Below are 20854 nucleotides of genomic sequence, written 5' to 3' on the forward strand. Positions count from 1 at the left end.
AGGAGACTACAAAGCTGACGGCTGCAAATAATAATTGATGAATTCTCTTCTGCTGGTAAAAATTAAGTGTCTGTCGACAGCCAATGTGATTTGGAACTCAGCCTTTACAGAAGACCTGTCCTATTTCTCTCTCTTCACAAGTCTGTTTATAACTTTTCCATCTTCTTCTGCTCCTATGAGAAGTAGTGTGACCTCGTAGGTGACCGCCAACCCAACAGCCTCTTCTTGAAGTGTGTCTGAAAGACCCTGGTTGTGCTCTCTGCACACCAGAGAGTGCACAGGAGACGAGTACTCTTTGGTTGGTTGGTTGGTTGGTTTTGTGGGTTGTTGGTTTGATATTTTTTTCATTCAGTTTTGTTTAGGCAAAGCCAAATGCTGCATTATACATCTGGATTATTTGGTCGGCCTCACAACTGAAATGGAAATTGTTGCTATAGAGTCTGTTGTTATGGAGATACATTTAACTGCTGTCATGCTTGCAAGCAGTAAGGAGTAGAGCTTTTTTATTTGGTCAGATAGGAAGCTGTCACCCCACACAATACAGAGGCTTGATGTGGAGCATGAAGAAACCGTGGCTCTAATATATTCTCCAGAAGTTGTCAAGTGTAAAATAGTCTTAATTGAGCTTAGTTTGCAACAGCTCTGAATTTAAAATAATATCGTACTTTGTCACAAGAGACATTTTAGATGGCAGAAAAGAAAAATAATTACAGGTTGTGGAAGGATGTGAGTTTTCTAGAGCATGAGATAGATGCTAATCTGCATCATATTCTCCTTGTTAGTAGCAATGTCAACTGCATTCCTTTCCTTCACTAATTGGTGTCCTGCAGCTATGGAAATAAGAACTTTTAACATTCTGCCTGGGAGTTTTTTAATCAATATTTATTATATGAAAATGTAGGATAGGGCTCAACGTTTAAAAGACTGATTTGGGTTAATTTAGGGCAAAAAAAAAAGATATATTCTGGAGAGTTGAGTACTATCTTGTTATACTTCTGTTTCGAGATCTGTGGTAATTCAATCTCCAGTGTATTTACTTGGAAAGAGTAAGTCAGTCAGCCTTGAGATGATCTTCAAAAACACTTTGGTATGTTTTGTGACCATTTCGTTTGAAGCTGGGCTGAGACCGATGCCTCCAGTAGGTCAGCTGGTAAGTCACTGTGTCTTAGCTGCTGATTTGAAAAGAATTTGGAGTAATATTTTGCAGGTGTAAATGGCTCTGTTTTCCTGTTGTCGTTTTGAATGTTTAATTTCACCTCATAATGCTAAAAATGAACTGTCAAAATCTCACTGTTATGTGAGAATTTCTCTTTTAGCCTGCATCCACAGCTTCTACCGTGCTGAGAGAAACCATTATAAAACGGTAATATAAGCTTTTAGGATCTGTAATAGTTTGGAGGCAGTGATGAGAAGAATAAATATAATAGTGCTTGTATATACGTTTGATATTTCTTTACACACCATGATGTTAAAATAAAAATATTCTAAGTAAATGAAAGCTGTGGGGAGGTTTAGGTTAGATATTAGGAGGAAGTTTGTCACACAGAGGGTGGTGAGGCACTGTTCACAGGTTGCCCAAGGAGGCTGTGGATGCCCCATCCCTGGAGGCATTCAAGGCCAGGCTGGATGTGGCTCTGGGCAGCCTGGGCTGCTGGTTGGTGACCCTGCACACAGCAGGGGGTTGGAACTAGATGGTCATTGTGGTCCTTTTCAACCCAGGCCATTCTAGGATTCTATGTCTTTATCAGAAAATATGTAATAAATATTATTCCTTATTGTCTAATTGTCAGTGTTTCAAGAGTCCAGCTCTGAAATGTAGGTTAGACTAATCTTTATATGATTTTCCCCATGGAATACACCTTTTTGAAGTTTGTGATACTTCTTGCAACCTTATGTTAAGACTCTTTGCGTTTGGAGAACACTGTGCATCATTTGGATGGAATCTACACATGCTGAAAAACCCTTTGCCGGTAAGTGCAAATATATTCTTATGCTAAAAGTACTGAAAGTGAAGCATGTGTACATTTATGTTGCAAGCTTAGTTTCGTACAGTTCAAATTTTCTAGATAGCTATCTTTTTTTGCCCAATTGTGGACATGAAAGCAAGAACAACATATAGAATAAGTTTGAGTTATTTTTTTAAGTCTTTTTCTTGAAGTAGACACCTTGTCTTCTGAATCCTTGAGATCTCTGACTTAAGTGATATTTTTTAACTCAGTGAGGTACTCTTGGTGCCCAAAGTTATGACCTTTCTCCCCACCCACATTAGGGACAGCATTCACTCTTTAGTGACACTGTTTTTTAATAGATGAACAACAGAAAGTGAGATTGAAATTGTTCTTCAAGAGGCTTAAATCAGCATCCCTGATGACCACTTAATTTTACATTAATTAGAAACTAATCTGTATTTGCTGTTATACCCCTGATTAGAACGTCTCATGTGGTGTTAATATGACCTTCACAGAGCTTCTGAGCAATTCAGGATGAGAGCAGCGTCTGTTAATCAGCTGCTGGATTTATCTTTCTGAAACACAGCACAATTTCAGGCTGAGTACAGGCTTAGGAAGAGCTATCCTGTCACCTGTGAACAAGCCATTATTTCTGAGAAGCTCTTTTGTTTCTTTTCAGTTTTGAAGTGTCATTTTTCAGTGGGAACTACAAGACGGAAACGGGAAACTATTTCAATCAGAAGTACCTTGTACTTACTGTTTTATTTATTAATCATAGAATGTAATTATGGGGGAGACGTTGATAATTTACCTAGACTAGAGGAGAAACATGCCCTTTACTCTGGCTTATTTTCTGCTCTCACAGAAGGCATTGTCTTCACGAGTGAAACGAGCAGAGAAGTGTTATGCAGAGTAGACTGTGGCTATAGTACTACCAAAGTGGCTCTACCTTATGGCCTGGGAAAGAAAAATAATTCTTAGATTGTAGTTTGGCCAGTAATGCCCAGGAAAAGAAGTAAGGCAGGAAGATCTGGAAACAGAAGTGCAGTCTTAAATCTCTTTTAAGCTTTGCCAGATTTCTCTGTACTTGCAGCAGGATTGGATCCTCTGTCTTCTCTCTAGGGAATGACTTTATCCTGAAGCACCTGCAGTTAACATCCCTTTTTATGGTCTGTGACCCTAGTGATGTTTTGGGCACTGTAGCTTGAGCTGTTTAGATCAGTGCTTCAGGGCAAACTGTTGCAAGAACTATTTCTTGGCTCTGTTTTATTCTGGTTTGTTTATGTCTAAAGCTGGCAGCACAATCTGTCCCACAGAGCCGAGCTCGTGCTTTAATCCTGCATGAGGCATCTTTGCAGTGGAAGGAAGGCTGGCATCCTCCTCCAGCCCTGGAGAGTTTCTGTACAGATTAAAACTTCAGGCAGCAGGAGTTTACGCTGGGCTAAGTAAATGAAATGTGAGAGAAATGGCCAACCACCTTTTGGATGTGTGGTTTCAGAGAGACTTCGCTTGAAGGTGTTTCTGAGATGTCCCCAAAGAAATGAGTAAGGAGCTTTCTATGCTCATTTAGGAACAAAGCTCCGCATCTCTCCTATCAGATGAGAGCATCTGCCTGTGTGACTGCAGTTCTTGGCGAGTTTGCCTTGTGCAAAGATATGCACAAGAAAAGGCTCTGTGCAGCTCCACCCATTCCAAAGATGACTCCCAAGCATGCTTTTTCTTCAGACAAGAGACATTGAACTGCTACAAACTACTTTAGCTGAGTTGGACACAGCACTTCACCAAATTTACTTGGAAGTCTTGAAATCACTTAAGCAACCTAATCAGGAATACTTTGGTTTTGGTTATCTCCTACATTTACCCTTTGCAGATCCAGTGGTATCTGTGCAAGGCTGTCCCACTCGGAAGTTGTTCAATCAATGCTGTTCTGCTTACAGACCACAAAATTTTAACTCCTCTACTTCCCCTTTATGCACTCTTTACCCTACATATACAGCTATACGTATACACAAAAGCAAAGTTAAGGTGGGAAAAGAGAAATGTGGAAAGAAATGTGGTTTTCACCACCTTATTTTTTTTTAAAGAGGCACACAACAGCTAAAATGAAGACAAAGGTCCCTTTCAGCATAAATCATTCTGTGATTATATTCTATGATTCTATTATATGATCTTAGTATTACTTCCTAACCCTGCTAAGTAAATCATATATGTTTGCATCAAAAATTAGCAAAATAAACATTAACTTAATTTGAAGAGTCAGATTGCCCTCTGTGTGCTGCTGTTTTCTAGAACCTGTTATTTAGGTTTTCTTTAGGATAAACAGCTTAAAGTTGAAAAGGATTTCAATTGAAAAGTTCTACAAGCAAGCTGAAAATGTTTGCTTCTTTTTAATCTCATGTTTTAAAGTGTAGATTAAGGCATAGCCTGTATTTTTTGCAACTAGGGACGCAGTACAGTGATCATACAGTGAGCAAAGCTGCCACTCATCAAATAACAGCAGTTGTAAAAGCTATTAAATATGTTTCTAACGTCTCTGAGTGCTTAAGTGCATTATGTGTCTGTTCACTGAAAATTGTACACTGTCCTCCATCTCACGTTACTAGGAGCTCTCCAGTGGTTTTGAACGCTGCAGCCCTGAAGTTATCTTTGCCTAATGCTCTCAGAATAGCCCTGAGTTTGGTCCTTAATGTAGCAAATTGTGTGAATCGTTGAAAATTTAATAGTTTACATCACTTGTCTCTGTTACAGTGGCACAGTATATTATTTTGGAAAGGTAAAAGGACATAAAAGGTGGAAGTTATTGAACAGATGAGCCCCTGGTTAACTGGAAGCAATTGGGAAAAATAGAGAAAAGCAGTGTACCACTTTGGTTGGGCTCACGGTTGTTCTCTGCAGGTTTGAAAAAATGATATTTAGAAGCAAATAGTGAAAAATCCACTTCAGGTTGAGATGATTGCCCAAGATAACAGCGGAAAGGGACTGAGCTTGTGAAAGGGGCACTCTGTGTGCTCAGCTGGCTGGCTCTATCACCAGGCTGTGTCACAGGGAGGAGGCTAACCCCACGCAAAGTGCCATTAAGCCTTCATGCCCAGGGGCTGCACCCTCTCTTCAGTCCAGAGATATTTCTTCCTTTGTGCAATACACACACAGCTGCAGTTGCACAGCCCAACCTTGAGAGCATGTGAACAAACCTCTGAAAAGGCACAGTTAAGAAAAGACTTGTGCTGAGCTCATTTTCTAGCTAGATACCTTGAGACAGTCTGGTAAGATGGACAAGCAATGAGACTACCGGTAAATAAGCATATTTGAAGCTTTTTCATGTGGGTTCCCATTCCTGATATATGATCATGTTCCTGCCTGACAGCTGCTGATGTTGTCTCTGTCACAGTGCATTCTCTCACAAACTTGAGGTTATCAGATATCATAGAACTACCAAGTTTGAAGACCTCTAAGATTGTTCTGTCCAGCTATCTGCCTATCACCAATATTTCCCACTAAACCATGTCCCTCAGTACAACACCTAAATGTTTCTTGAACACCCCCAGAGTTGGTGTCTCCACCATCTTCCTGGGCAGCCCATTCCTGTACCTGACCACTCTCTTGGAGACCAATTATCTCCTAACATCCAACCTGGATTTCCCTTGGTGCAACTTGAGGCTGTTCCCTGTAGTTCTATTGCTAGTTACATGGGAGAAGAGGCCATCTCCCACATCACCACAGCCTTCCATCAGGTGGTTGCAGAGAGCAGTAAGGTCACCCGTGAGCCTCCTCTTCTCCAGACTCAACAATCCCTGCTCCCTCAGCTGCTCCTCATAAGGCTTGTGCTCCAGACCCCTCACACCTCCTTCACAGGGCAAATACTACAACCTGCTTCCCCCTCATGATTGTGCAGAAGAATATTTAGAGAACAAGCAAAGACATGATTGGTGATAGATGTGAGAAACCACAGAAAAAAGAAAATTGGAAATATTCTTAGGGGGACAATAGCTGTTTTTAGAGACTTTTGTATAAGTATCTGACAATATCTGCCCCCTCCCTGGAAGCATTCAAGGCCAGGCTGAATGGGGCTGTGAGCAAACTGGTCTAGAGGGAAGTATCCCTGCCTATAGCAAGGGGTTGGAACTACATGATCTTCAAGCTTCCTTCTAACCCAAACCATTCTATGATTCTATATTGATCTAGATTCCAGGTAGACTTCACTGTACTCATGGCATATGTGCTTTGATTAGTGTGAAAAGGGTTGATTTCACTCAGCATGTGTTTGAAAGCTCCAATCTCTGCTTATATTTCCTGAACAGTACGGGTAGGTCAGCAATCTGTAACATCTTGTGTAGTCACTGCTGCAGAGATAATATTTGAACAAGATAATGGTTATGCAGCTGCATGGCATGTGCATACTTTGGGATCTGAAGCAACAAGAACAGAAGTTGCTGGTTGTGCTTTGCATTTCAAATGGAAAAGGTACTGAGATATACACAGGCTACTGCGAAGGTATGCATATATTTGTCATGCTTAGCAGAATGGACCTCAACAAACCACCTAGTGATGTGTTTATGCATTGTCCCATCTCCGGAGACTTTCAAGGCAAGGATGCATAAGCCCTGGGTGACTTGATTTAGCTGTGGTGTCCCTGTTCATTGCAGGAGAGATGGACTGGATGACCTTCAGAAGTCCCTTCCAACTCTAAGGACTAAGATTCTAAGAAATCTCCAGGTCAAATTGCCCCATGAAGAACACAACACGTAACTGAGATGGCTATTAATAATCTAATTGGGATTCTGTTGTCTTACTAAGAAAAACAATATTTAATATTCAGGATCTCGTATAAGACTGCTATAGAGGCTGTAAGGAGTGACCCTCGTGGAATTGTATTAGCTAAGTAGTTGACATTCATGGTTATTACATTTCTCAGGGTTATTTAACATTCTATCTGATTTGTCATGCAAGCTAAGTCTGCTGTGTTTTAAGAACATACTGAGCAGTTTAGTTTGTACTGGCCTCAAGCAATATTCAACATTCCCCACCTCTCTAGAAAGAATCTGAAGTTATGGGACTGTTCGTTCTCTTTTCTTTTCTTTCTGTGTCTCTGGGTCTTCATCTGTTCCTTCTTTCTATCTGCTTGCATAGATGAACTCCAGGAGACTTTAATTAGCTTCCTGAAAAAGAAATATACAACAGAATTGAAAGAAAACAGATGGGAATGTGTTTTTTAATGCAGCTTGCACTACAGGTTGCAATGGCTTGTGCCTCAGCACAAGGGAAACAGTATCAGTGTCTGTTACCCTGTTCAGTGATTGAATGCTCACCTTTCCTCTCTCAGAATCTGAGTAAAGAAAATAATTTCCTCCCACTGATTACTCAGAGCTTTGTCCTCTGAATTTTCCCTTTTCTTATTGTCTTTCCCCCATAGCTTGTTACATCCTAAGGAAATTTCAAAAGGACAGAAAATAATCCAATTCCCAGTGAAGGTCATTGGAACTTTAGTTTATGTACAGGTGTTAAATTTAGACTAAAAGTAATTCACCTATAATACATTCTTATATGGGAGGTGTGCCCTAAATCATTCTGTCCAGTACAAAAATACCTTCCTGTGTTTGAAAACTAAAAATTCAAGACACAGGCACTGCTTTGCTTTGTTCCCCGTGGCTGCTTTACTGAAATACAGGAGTAAACAAGAAAAAAAAAAAAAAAAACTACTGGGTGTTGTGCTGTTTAAAGTGTCATATTTTCAGCAGCTTTAATTTCAATTGCATCGTCTTCTAATTTGTCTTCAGTTGCAGTCTTCTAATCCTCAGAAATGAATATATGTGGTTTGTTGTGTTAATCTTTCCAATTCTGAGGTCAGCGTTAACATTTTATAATCAGAACAAAAGATCTTGGTATAGCCCAGACTATACTAATAGCTGAATTACAATCAAAATTATATAACAGGATTGTGACTTTAGCATTGATGATCTAAGGGTGTAATCATAGCACGGATGTTCAGGAGGTCATGCTTTTTATTTGGGCACCAGGCATAGGTTTTAAGTTTCTATTTGCAGCATGCAGAATTCTGTGCTCTAATTTAAATAAGTCATCCTGTTCTTGAGAGAATCATCTCAGTTTAAACCTATTTACTTAGCCAATTGCATCTTTATTAGTTAGTAGATGAGTAGTTTTGTCATGCCAAGTCTCGCTGAACTCTCTGTCATAACTCTTCCTTATGTAGTTTCAAGTCAGTTCAGCTGTCCTCAAAACACAAGGAAATCAGCGTGTTTCCTTGGGCACTGACTTTTATGGTCTTTGGCATCACGGAGCTCTGGCTTTCCTGACAGCAGTGCCTTCTGCCAGGGATTCATTAGTGGAAGATACGGTCTCTAGGAGCTGGGCCATGTGCCTGCACTGCGTTAGAGTTCTGCACTAAAGCAGGGAGTGATGGAGCCCCGAGGCATCACTTGCTGCCTCTGTTACACCCCTCCTGGCCCTGGGAAGAGAGATCTGGGCTTCCTGAGGGGAAGCACAAAGCCACTACGCAGGATCTGGCTGGGCTCGCAGCCATGTGTCACCAGCCTGGCCAGGTGCTCTGCAGCTCTGCACATCAGGGAAACTGAAATAATGAAGTGCCTTAATATCTACCTCTAATTAAAAAAAAAAAAAAAAAGGGGAATTCAGTGTTCCTCTGTACTTCCGCACTAATCAGAACCTAAAACGTACAGTTACCAGAGGGACGGGTTCAATATATTAACTGTTACATGCTTCAAACCACACAGTTAGCTAAAACAAAGCTTTGTGTTCAATCTCTTCAAAAGTTCTACGCAAAAATGAAAACCTGTGATGCCTATTTTGTCTTCATTTTCAGCTTGTAATGGAGTAACAACCATGAAAAACAGGATTTCCTGGGAATTCATTAGCAGTTGGGATCCCCTCAATAAGATGCAAAGCTTCATTTTACTGTGACCATCAGACCTGAGAAGCAGCTTGGTGAGTTTATTTTCTTTCATAACTCTTTATTTTCTGCCATGTGCATTCAATAACGTGTTTCTCCCAGGGACTTGGACTTTCAATTGCAACGTTTGCAATGCTTTTGGATATATATGTTGTAACATTTAGCAGTGAGGCATTAGATGGGCCATTTCCCAGCAATAATAAATGTAATAACAGCTTTAAAAGCTTTTTTTTTTTTTTTTTTAGCTATCTGCAGGCTAGATTATCATCTTCTTTTAAATTGACAACAAGGGCCAGGTGGCTGCTATAAGAGAAAGATATGAATTATGAGCTAATGCTTCCAAGGCAGTCTTGGCCAGAGGCTGTTCAGGCATAAATTGGTTCCTATTACTTATTTGCAAAGAAGGGACAAGGTATAGTTCATTTCCATGGGAACACCATGTAGCAGAACACCCCCATGATTACTCTGTATTATTTCCAGTAAAAAGCTGATATTTACTCCATCATAACAGCTAACAAGTGACACTGCCATGGGTACTTCTATTGTATTGTTGAACAAGGACTAGGAATTACCTTCCATGCTGTTTTGCAGCATTCCCAAAGTTAGGGTTATATGCCTAGCAAAGAAAATAAAGGGAAGAATTATGAGGGAGCTCCAAAACTAATGCTCCTGTTTCATTATGTTGGTCTGTGGCATCACAGGTGGTGATATGTTGGTGCTATGGGAGTAGAGGCTGAACCTTCCCACCAGTATTCCATTGCATTTTGTGCCCATGTGAAAGATGGCAGCAGAGGGGCAGTCTGACAGAATGGCATTTGCTGTGGAAGTGCATATGAAGCAAAGGTGTGTGTCATTGAATTCCTCCATGTGGAAAAAATGGCACTAATTGCTATTCACTGATGCTTGCTGAATGTCTGTGTTGGCCAAACAGTGGATTTGAGCACAGTGAAGGTATGGATGGTGCGTTTTAGCAGCAAGAACTGTGGGTCACCTCCACTGGTGTGGGTATTCACAAATGTGGCATGCAGTCTCTTGTTCATCCCTTGTGAAAATGCATAGCTAATGGCAGAGAGAATATGTTGAAAAATGTTTTGTAGCTGAGCATTTGCTCTCTCAAACAGTGCTATGGTGTTCTTTGTGTACTTATTATAGTTTCCGTGGCAATACTTTCAGAGCCAGTAATGGGGCCTACAGGATAGAAAATCAATGTTTTGAGGGGAAAAAAAACACACCAACGAGCTCCTTCAGTGACCTTGGGGGCTGCATCTCTCTAAACTGCCTTATTCACAGCTAGAGAAAAAAACAGTAGACTTCATGGAAATTGCTGTTAGATTGTTAAGTTTAAGTGAGATGCCAACTATGAATCTATAGTTTAAATCGATGTCTTCAGTTGAATGAGAAAGAAGGAACTGGATGTAATCTCTAAAAAAAGGGTCAAGTGCTGCTTCTTCCCATCGTAGTTTTAAGCTTTTGATTGGAAGAAAACTTGCCTGCTTTTTTTTGTGGAAAATCTGTGGAAAAACTAGTCACTCCTTTTCTTGATAATACAGGGAATTTGCTTTTCCTAGAATAGAAAAATACATTGAAAGGGATTATCAAATTACTTGAAGTCTTGTTTTTTTTTTGTCTAAATTTTTCTGTCCTTTGCAAGCACGCTGTTAGGCAAGATTTGTCAGTAAGTTCTGATGGAGTTGGTCCCTCCCTGTGGCTGCTGTCTTGTCTTTGCAAGCCTTTCCATCTGTACTCAGCAGTTCTTTCTCCTCCTTCATCCACCCACGTCACACTTCGACGTAAAAATCTCTGCCCCACACGACAGTGTATCGCTAAGCTGACAGCATGTGACTATTACTATGTTTGTTCATAAATACAAATATCAGCAATTACATTCTTCTGTAAGATTCTTATCTGTGAGTTAGAGTGGCGTAAGTCTAGAGTGCACAGCAATAACACGAGTTGTAAGGCCTATCAACTGTAGAACTTGTATTCTTTCCTTATAAAAGACGTAGTAAGGTATCCTCTACTTTTTTCATCCTATTCCTATAATCACTGCACTATAAACTAGCATAAAAATTATTTTATCAATGTTTCTTATTTCCCAAAGGTGGGAGAACTGTTGACCTTCCCCTGTTTATTGTATGGCCTCAACTTAAAATTAAGGTGCAGGTGGAGAGAAGGGAATGCTTACTTATAGGATTGATTCCATACTTAATATGTGACATAGCTTTAGTCCCAGTATTTCTGGCAAGGACCTATGCTGATGTTAACGAGGCTTCTTAAAAACTGACAACGGGCACCTAAGTCTGAACTATTTTAACATCAGTAGGGCAGATAGGTAGCAGTGAAAATTCTAGCCAAACATTGAGCATAGATGTTTCTTTGAGAAGGCAAAGATGGAGAACTGACCACGACTACTTGCCATGCAGACGCTGTGCCAAGGACAAGGTAAGGCAGCTGATTTCAGGAACTTGCAGCACAGTGACATATTTAAGATAAACGTTCCACAAGTTACTAAAATAAACTACTGTGTCTTTACAGCACTGCATTTTATGTGACAGTGTGCTGTACAGCTTAATGTAGATTGGACTATGATAAGGCTGTTAGTAACCAGTTTGCTTCCGAAGAGCGAGTTGAGCAAAATGGAAAGTTCACCCAATTTTCTGATTAGGCGTTTGAAGGTTATATAAAAGAAATTTGTTCCAGTTTTGAAATGACCTTGGCATTTATTAGTTGTCAGACTGTTTTTTTGAGGGTTACAAGCCCAGCTGCCTCATAAAGAAGCAGTCTTTCTGGACATATGACATGTTTGAAAACCAGATTTCATCTTTTTCCGAAATTCTCCATTGCTAACAGTTGAATAGACTGTTGTGGGGCTTGGGTTCAATTTCCTGGCATTACCCACATAATGCCATACCAGCGTAATTCATGTGTCAGAGGACCTCAGAAGGAATCTTACTGTTCCACTTATGACACAAAGAAGGATGCAATATCGGGGTCCTGCTGAAATCACTGGAGTACCCAAGCTGGGTTTTGAGGATATTACTCTTTTTAAGAACTTTGGCCATTGCCACATAGGCTCACCTGTAGAGTTCAGAATTCTAAGCCTTTAAGCTATTCGATGAGGATGCCAGGCCGTAGAAAAATAAAATATTTGCTTTCTTTATTCCTTACTCTTCAGTATATTTGTTTTCCCTAATTCCTTGCTACTTCAGAAAGGAAATTAAATCTAATGGTGGGTGATGATTTAACGTCTTACCAGCTTCTATTGTGCAAGTATAATCTGACTCACGGTAGAAGAATTTTTCTGAAGTGTATATTTATTTTAAGCTGTTGGTACAAGATAATAACTTGGCCGATAATGGCTTATGATGTATAAAAACTTGCCACATTTTAGTCTTGCCACACTTTCCTGAACAGAGGCAGTAAGTGGCTGTTGAGGTTTTACTGAATTCCCTGTTCAACATTTCCAGTTCTGTATTGAATCTTGTGAACTACAAATTGTGTCCAGCGGAAGAAGCAACAGCAATTTGCCAAGGTTTATAAAGTTGCTCATGGATTAAAGTTGCATGTCTATGCATAGGGATGTATGTGGGCAGTGGTACCCCAGAGCAGTATTAACCATTGCAACTGCTGTAGGATTGCCTAGAAATTGGACCTACGAGATCATGTTCTGATAAGTTAGATTCCCAAGAATGTGGACACTTAATCATTTAGAATATTCCTTGCCAAAATCTAGATTGAGTTTATTCTTATCTTGCAGCTGCAGAAGTTTTTCAGAGCTCTAAGTGCTTCGGAAGTCTGCAGCCACTTGGAAACAGAACAATTAATGTCTTCATTGCATTGAATTTCCTGCTACCTATGTCATTCCCAAAGCACAGCAGCAGCCACGAGCAAGGCATTTTACATACTAATACCTAACCCTATGTTTTATACACTTAATGCAAGTTCTTTTCATCTACTATAGTTTCAGCTGATGAGGCTAGATGTTTTTAAAAATGATTAAACTGCATTCAAACATTTGCTGCATATCAGGTAGAGGGAAGAATTTTGAATACGGATCTTTTATAACAGTTTTTGAGAGCTAATCATTGAGGGGAAAAAAAAAAGAGGAGACTGGTATTCCTCAATTTGTCAAAAAACACTGATGGCCACATCTCATTTTTGGTTTTTGTAAAAACAAGAAAAAAATTGTTACATTCATTGGAATTCTATCGAAATTTTGTACCTTTGTATGAAAGTACAATTTTGGAGTTACCTGTCGAATTGTTCTTTCCCTGTTAAAAAATGAAACTTGAAATTTTTCTTTTATAATACAAATTTATAGTTATCAGCATTAAAAAATTCCCTCAGCACTTGCATAACAAGTGTGTAAGCAAAACTAAGAAGGCTTATTTGTGCCCTGATTATCCAATCTCTGCTTCAGCACAGTGCTGTTGAACAAGAACCATGCTATATAAAGGGGCCTTGTGAGAAGTGCTCATTTTCACTTTGAAGCAGAAAGGTAAGTTTGACTTTTCATAAATCACAAGGTACTTCAGCTAGTAGGGAAACCTGTTCCATTCCATTTCTGTGGTCACGACATTTTAATTTTTTTGCTTTAATAGTGACTGGGGGGGGGGGTGGGAGGGATTGTGGTTTTTTTCACTTATGTTGGTAATTTTACTGGATGCAGAGATGCCTGAAGGATACCAGATTGTGGTGACTGATGAAGGTCATTAAAAGTAGAAAAGTCTTTCCATTTTGTTATATAACTGATCAGAACTCTGGCTGTGCATCATGATCCAATTATGAGCTGGGTCCAGTAGTTCATTTAAATGCAGTTCCCTGAATGATCAGCATCAGAGGAAAAGTACCTGTTGTAATTGCATTCTCTTATCTTGGTGACATAAGTATTCCCAGCTACCTAAAGTAGTTTCTATTACAGCCTTTTATAATCTGCTCTCCACAGTCATTGACCAGCATTGTCAGAGGGATCTGTTAGCCTTCAACACACGAAATGGTAAACAAACTGAAACAGTTCAGATTGGGTGCTTGAAATGTGACAGAGCTTCAATACAGCATGCAGGTTCTCAGGTTGATTAGAAATGTACTTGTTAAAGTAGATAATCCTGGCCACGATGAACTGGCACTATGGCTTAAGCTGTGCATCTGTGCTAAAACTTAAGACATAAATGAATATTCTTATGTTCAAGGGAATGTTGCACCAAACTGAGTTTGATGAGACATTTCTCTAGATCAAGAAGTGAACTTTGCTCTTAAAAATATTCAGTATTGATGTATATGTAGAATAACGTAAAAAGCCTTTTACAATAAAGTCAGCCTAGCAGATGAAACTGTTTTTTATGTTTTTAAAGCTCAATCCAGTTGTGCATATCCATTCAATAAATGGCACAAATAATAAACTGAGATTCTAATTCTGCTCTTCACATACGCTTTCAAACAAATTCCTTGTACTAACTGATGAACACCCATTTGTTAGCTAAAAGAATAGTACATGGTCATCTAATTGTAAAGTGTGAAGTCAAGGTTTGTATGAGAGTCAGCTCATCCGGGTCATCTCATTAAAACTGGATACTCATTCTAGCATCTTGAACCTGTCTTTCTCTCTCATTTTTAGCTGAGTAATGTTGATAACCGAGTATCTCCATGATATAGCATCTTATTTTTCATCAGTTCAAGTTTTATAACCACACAGCATTGGCCAATGCTACAATGATCCGTGGTTTGACAGCACTTTTTACTTACGATATGTCAGCACAATAATTACGACCTTACTTAATGTTATGCCAGAAAGGATAAAATGAGATGAGAGGGCCTATCAGCAACCAGCAAACATGATTTTTTGGAACACTAACTCAGACATCTTCAAGCTTGTAGAATTTAGTTCAAAAAAAGGACTGTAGTATCAATTGAGCTATAAAATGTTGGCCATGTGTAAAATGCTCTACCACTCCATCTATTTCAAATAAATGTGCCTAAGTCATATAGTGCTTAAAGAGATTGCCAAGTAGCTCCAAACCTTTGCAATGACTGCTGTAACAGACTGTGACTTTCAGGTTGGTGTCATATATGTCTATGTTTTGTTGAATGATTATAGATCTTATGAACAAGTAATGGGTTAAACTTGTTTGGTTCTACAAGAGCTTATTTCTCAAGGATTAATCCAATAAATAGTAATAGCAAAAATGACTATTTGCTCCCACTACTCCTAAATGTCTAATAGTCATTCTGTAGTATGTATGTCAGTCGATATCAGTCTAGAAACATTTATGTGGATAGGCTACAGTAGCAAAAGAAATCATATACCTTAAACTATACTTTATTTGAACAAGTGAAGGATGTAAATTTCAAGAAGGGAACAAAAAAAAAAAGCTATTCAATTCTATCAGCCCCTGCCTATACGTTTTACAGAATCACTGCTTAACAGATACGTGCATTTTCTTACAGCTTCCCTGAGCAACCATGTTGTCTTACTCATTCTGCATGATCGCAGCAGCAATTGCTTTACTAATGCCTTGCTATGCACAAAACTGTGCAGAAGCTCCTGAGCTACCCAGTATCCCTGGAATTAGTGGACTGCCTGGTCTGGGAGGTAACAACAGCAGTGCTCTTCATGTACATGTACTATTAGTCATTACTCTTCAGTAAGAAAATAATTATTTGTTCCCTTTTTATTCAAAGTAAGACAATAGACGATGAATTTCAATGTTTAGTGATTTCAAATTCTAGTAAATCCAGAGTGTGATTTTCTGCTCTGATCTTTTGTTCATAGTTCCAGCCCACAGCGAACTTTCCATTTTTGGAAAAACTCCTTGTTTTGAAGGCTAAATGACTGGCATGGAAGGGCATATGTTCTCAAGCAAGTGGTGCTGTTAGGCGGAGGGAAAAACCGAATGGAGGAAATATTGGCTTGATATTTTTCCTAAAAGCTAGACCTCCTCTCTTTTCTGTGAAGAGAAAAGCATAGTTTATCAATTATTAAGCATAAAAAAATAATATATGTACATATATACATACAGTGCTTTTCTATTGCCTTTCCAAAGGGAACTGCTTCTTCTACAGCAAAAGATTTTTTGTTTGAATAAAATATTATTCTAGTAGGTATTTACAAATGTAACAAAAATGTGCCAAGTATTTTTCTGCAGTGTTCAAAAATGATGCACAGAAAAGTATCTTTCTCAGGAATATAATTTGCATTGTGTAATTGTATTTCAGGTCCATTACTAGGCTGAAAGCAATAAAAAATTATTCATTATCTCAAACTGCAATTTGTTAGATTTAAGTTCTTTTGTTTGCTGAACATCCCCAGATGTTTACCCCTTAGAAATAAAATTATGTTCCTCTTATCCAGGTCTCAGTAGATACTTTGGAGGTCTGTTCCAGCCTTACAGAAAAGAGAAACTTCCTGAACGTCAGTGGTTACAAAGACAACAAGGTGAGAAAGGAGTGAAAGGGGTCAACAGCAGGTTTGCAGCACTAGGTGAAAGAGGCTGATCTCTATATAACGTTTTGTCAGAAAAGTGACTCCTTTTTTAAGTCAAATGTGTTATTTTTCACAAATGGTAACACGATCACAAAAGCACCCCAGTAATTTTTTAGTATGTTTAGAATCGTTGTTACTCGTGGAAATATGCGTGAAATAAATACCTACCTTTACAGTCAGTCCCAATCTTAAGCATCCAGTGCGTTTCGAACCATCTACATGGAAACCCTCCTGTATCAGTGTTTAGTTTCCCTTAAAATAAGGAGTAAAAACACAAAGCATCCATTCAGCAACGTAAAAATAAAATTGTAATCTAAATTTTGCTTGATGCCAGAGGAAATAGACCCTCTCCAAAATAGCCGTTGTGGCAGTTCAGTAACAATTATGAGAATGAAACAAGTCCTCTTAGTAAAGCCATGGTAAAATATTTTATCTTAGGACCTTTACACTCTTATAGACATGACATAAACTCCAAGCTATAAAAAATATTTTTTCTTTTATAGTCTTTAATAGGCTTTTTCTGCGTATAAGTAAATTTCTGAGCTTTTCCGTGGGCTGTGGGGTTTTCTTTGTTTATTTTGGTACAGGAAAGTGACAAAATATTTTAAAAATATTTGTTTTACTCTGGGTTGTAGTTAGAACACATTATACACTGGTTAGTTTTGAAAAAAAGTTAGTTTTTTCCAGTGAGATACATTGAGATTTCGGCTGCGGGCTGACCTAATTGCAGCCTGTCAGTACCTAAAGGGAGCCTACAAACAGGAGGGGAATCAACTCTTTGAAAGGGTAGATAACAGCAGGAGAAGGGGAAATGGTTTGAAGTTGAAGGAGGGAAGATTTAGGTTGGATGTCAGGGGGAAGTTCTTTACTATGAGAGTGGTGAGGTGCTGGAACAGCTGCCCAGAGAGGCTGTGGATGCCCCGTCCATCCCTGGAGGTGTTCAAGGCCAGGTTGGATGGGGCCCTGGGCAGCCTGAGCTGGTATTAAATGGGGACGTTGGTGGCCCTGTCTGTGGCAGGGGGATTGGAGCTTCAGGATCCTTGAGGTCCCTTCCAACCTGGGCTGTTCTGTGATTTCTATAACCAGAAGCTATCTTTTCCTGATTCTGTAACTTCTATTTTTTCTGTTTAGGTCTGTCTACTTTTGACGATGAACTCTACAATGTTTTACTGAATCTAAGACAACGACTTTTCCAGCTTGAAGGAGGTAGCTTTTTCATTTTTAATGTTTTAGCTCTCAATCATTTCCAGTGCAATGGGCAAAATTAATTACAGAATCAAGACTTGTAGAAAAGAAATCACGCTTGAAAAAATGGAACTGCAGTCCAAAACTAGAACTTGCTGTGAAACATCACTGAGGTGTCCTAGGAATGTTGCAGAGCTTGTACTCATTTCCTGTAGTGCTACTAAGTTTTGGCCTTAGGTCAAGTAGACCCAAACCTTCAAAGATAAATTACGTTTCTTATTCCTACTACTGACAGTGCACAATAAGATGAAGTCTGTCTACACCATCTTAAAAAAAGAAATTGTGCAGTTGGTTACCTATTAAGACTGTTAAGAATTAATTGAATTTACTTAGATGCTCTGATAATGCCCAGTACAATCAGATGTCCAGTAAGCACAAAGCTTGTTTGGAAGACAGCCTGAAGCATTGCTTTGAACTTTATAATGTTCTGCATTTTTGAATTGCAAGGCAAGATGTGCTTAGGCATATGAGAAAAGGAACAGTAAAGAAAGGTATTTTCTTAGTGGGAGAGAAAAATGCAGATTTCTCACAGGAGCACTGAATACATTTATTCAAATTTTATTCCTATTTCCAAAAAAATCTGAATGGCATTGCAATTTCCACACAGATTCATGGAAACGCTTCACCCTTGTCGTCCACTGCTTTCATTTCTATCTACCAGCAATGAAATCATTGAAGGTCATGGAAAAGTTTTGTGTACTGAGTACTTAATTTTCTCTACGCCTCTTTTTCTTCTCTGCTGTCTCATCAGTATGCCACAAGAAATAAGAAAGTGAGCAAACTCTTTTCTTTTCATGTTTCAGTGCTTGTTTTGAATGGGAAAATAACAAAAGTAGGAGAGAAAATATTTGCCAGCAATGGAAAGGAAGTCAATTTTTCATCTGCCCTAGAATCCTGTGAAGAGACTGGAGGAACTCTCGCAACTCCCATGAATGAGGAGGAGAATAAAGCTATTATGGGCATTGTGAAACAGTATAACCGATACGCTTACTTGGGTATTAAAGAGAGTGACACTGCAGGTCAGTTTAAGTACATGAATGGCCAACCTCTGAATTACACCAACTGGCAACAGTATGAGCCTAATGGCAAAGGGACAGAAAAATGTGTAGAGATGTACACTGACGGAAAGTGGAAAGACAGAAAATGCAACCTGTACCGCCTCACAATCTGTGAATATTAGAGAATGACCTTTCAGGCACCTGAGAACATGGAGACCATGAAATACCCTGTGTTTCGTTCAGACTGACGCAATTTCTGCAATTATTCTATGTCAGAAAATCTAAAATGAATCATATTACTATATATTTTTATGCTTAAGAAAATGCCAAATGTAGAAGGTGATTAACTTAATTAAAATGTGCTTAATCTGATGTACTTGTCTGTCTTTTTGGAGAGCTGAGAGCTCAGAATTCATTGATCGCAACAGACTGTCCCTCTCTACTAGGTCTACATGAAAATTAGAGGAAAATTCCAAGGATAGGGTTTGGGTGTTGGAAAAAAACTGAAGATAAAATTACTTTTGATTGAAAACACTGTGAAAACATAGTGAAAACATTTCCACGTATTTCATAAATAGCGTTACAGGTCATGAATAGATTTCACTGGACCAATAATGGTCTTTGGACTTGAGTATCTCCTAGAACAATAAGGCTCTCCTAGAAAGCCTTAAGTGACATGTGTCGTAGTGAAGCATGCATTAATACATTTAGCACCTATATTTAACCATCTTTATAAAAATACTAACAGTAGTGGTTGCAATTAATTTTCTTAGTTAAATCAGAAGCCATTCTCTGTAAAACACTGATAAACATTGCCTTTGATTTATGTAAACATATAAAAAGGTACGTAAGACACTAAAATTGCATTTTTTTCCTAAGACATCACATTCTCTCATAAAGTTATGACCATTGTTGTGTTAAAAGGCCACTTGTCGTCTCCCACATAGCTGATCAAGCATATAGTATTTGAAGGGAGCAGATAGAAGTTCAATCAATTCAAACACAAACTACATCTCTACTCATGTCATGCCAATAAACCACAAAGACCACGATTCAAACCTCCTAGTATCAAGTAGGGAAGTCCTGGGTTCATCCTGGGCTCATTGTAAAACAACCTGAGGGAGAAAAGATAGTACTGGAATTAAATCACATACATAATACCTTTTACTTCATCTTTTCTTCCTTCCCCTCAACTGAGTCTGTGAAGGGAGCCTATATGAACCCGAACTTGACTTTGGGAGGTGTTTCCCCTGCCCTATCCTCGCTGTGAAAGGGATGGGGTCTGTCCAATGTGGTCATTTGAAGCTCCGTTGGGTAGGAAAGCTTTAGGATGTTCAGACATCAGCACAAGCTTAATCTGGTGGGAAAGGTCTTGTGGCTGGTGTGCTGTGATGGACAGTTACAGGCTCTTCGGAAAAGACAGGCAGGTCACTAAGAGGGTGGTGGGCATGGGACAGGCTCCCCAAGGCAGTAGTCATGGCTGGGATCTGCTGTTCAAGAAATGCCCTGGTAACGCTCTCAGACATAGTCTGATTTTTGGGTGGTCCTGTGTGGAACTAGAGTTGGACTCCATGACCTTTCTTTATGGATCACTTCCAACTTGGGATATTCTATGTTTCTATGACATGGAAGACAAGGGGAACTCCAGTTGATCTGAGAATGGATGTAAAAACGGGAAAAACACACTCAGCAGCATGCTGGATAGATTTCAAAATGTGAACACGCTTTACAAAATAGCATTCTTGGAGACCTATAATGACAATAAAAATTTTGGCAAAAATTTCAAATAGGAAGGGAACAGATCATACCATGAAAAAGATTCTGTCAGGCTACCTTGAGAAAAGATGGGGCTGAAGTAATAGTTTTTTACTCTTTCTACGTCTTACAAAAATTTGAAGGTTTACTTAAATCTACCTCTACCTTTAGGATTTTAATTATTGATATTTTAGTTAGTTATTGATATCTTATTAAGTAAACCTCATTTTGTCTTTTAAGCATATAGTTTCTTTGTTAGGGGAAGATGATCAAACATCATAAAACAACATCATGTTGGAGAAGGCTAAAAAAACAAATCACTCTACTGATGTGCTGATTTATTATCTGAAACAAATTCGCATGTTTGCTGCATAGATGTTAAGCTAACTTCAGAGTATTCTATTTGTTAAGCTGCTACTTATTCCCATCACACCAATGTATACATGATGACCATTTAAGGTCCTTATTAAAATCCTTAACGTAAAATCTCACATAACAACAT

At 38.9% G+C, this 20854-nt stretch overlaps 1 protein-coding gene across 1 annotated transcript; it reads left to right on the forward strand.

The window, feature by feature from the left end:
- Positions 1-13351: 13351 nt before the first annotated feature.
- LOC116234731 (pulmonary surfactant-associated protein A-like) lies at positions 13352-18969 on the forward strand. The gene is made up of 5 exons (XM_031602495.2): positions 13352-13372; positions 15319-15463; positions 16223-16306; positions 17486-17560; positions 18403-18969. The coding sequence occupies exons 2-5, from the start codon at positions 15334-15336 to the stop codon at positions 18777-18779; spliced, it is 666 nt and encodes a 221-aa protein (XP_031458355.2). The 5' UTR covers positions 13352-13372; positions 15319-15333; the 3' UTR covers positions 18780-18969.
- Positions 18970-20854: the final 1885 nt, after the last annotated feature.

Source organism: Phasianus colchicus, chromosome 8, assembly GCF_987193195.1.
Source record: "Phasianus colchicus chromosome 8, bPhaCol1.hap1.1, whole genome shotgun sequence".
Lineage (NCBI taxonomy): Eukaryota > Metazoa > Chordata > Aves > Galliformes > Phasianidae > Phasianus > Phasianus colchicus.

Bases quoted from the DNA above. Each gene is read 5' to 3' on its own strand.
- LOC116234731 (XM_031602495.2), top strand. From the start codon at position 15,334: ATGTTGTCTTACTCATTCTGCATGATCGCAGCAGCAATTGCTTTACTA. The intron at 16,307-17,485 runs GTGAGAAAGGAG...TTTTCTGTTTAG, and splicing joins GTGGTTACAAAGACAACAAG to GTCTGTCTACTTTTGACGAT. The intron at 17,561-18,402 runs GTAGCTTTTTCA...TTCATGTTTCAG, and splicing joins ACTTTTCCAGCTTGAAGGAG to TGCTTGTTTTGAATGGGAAA.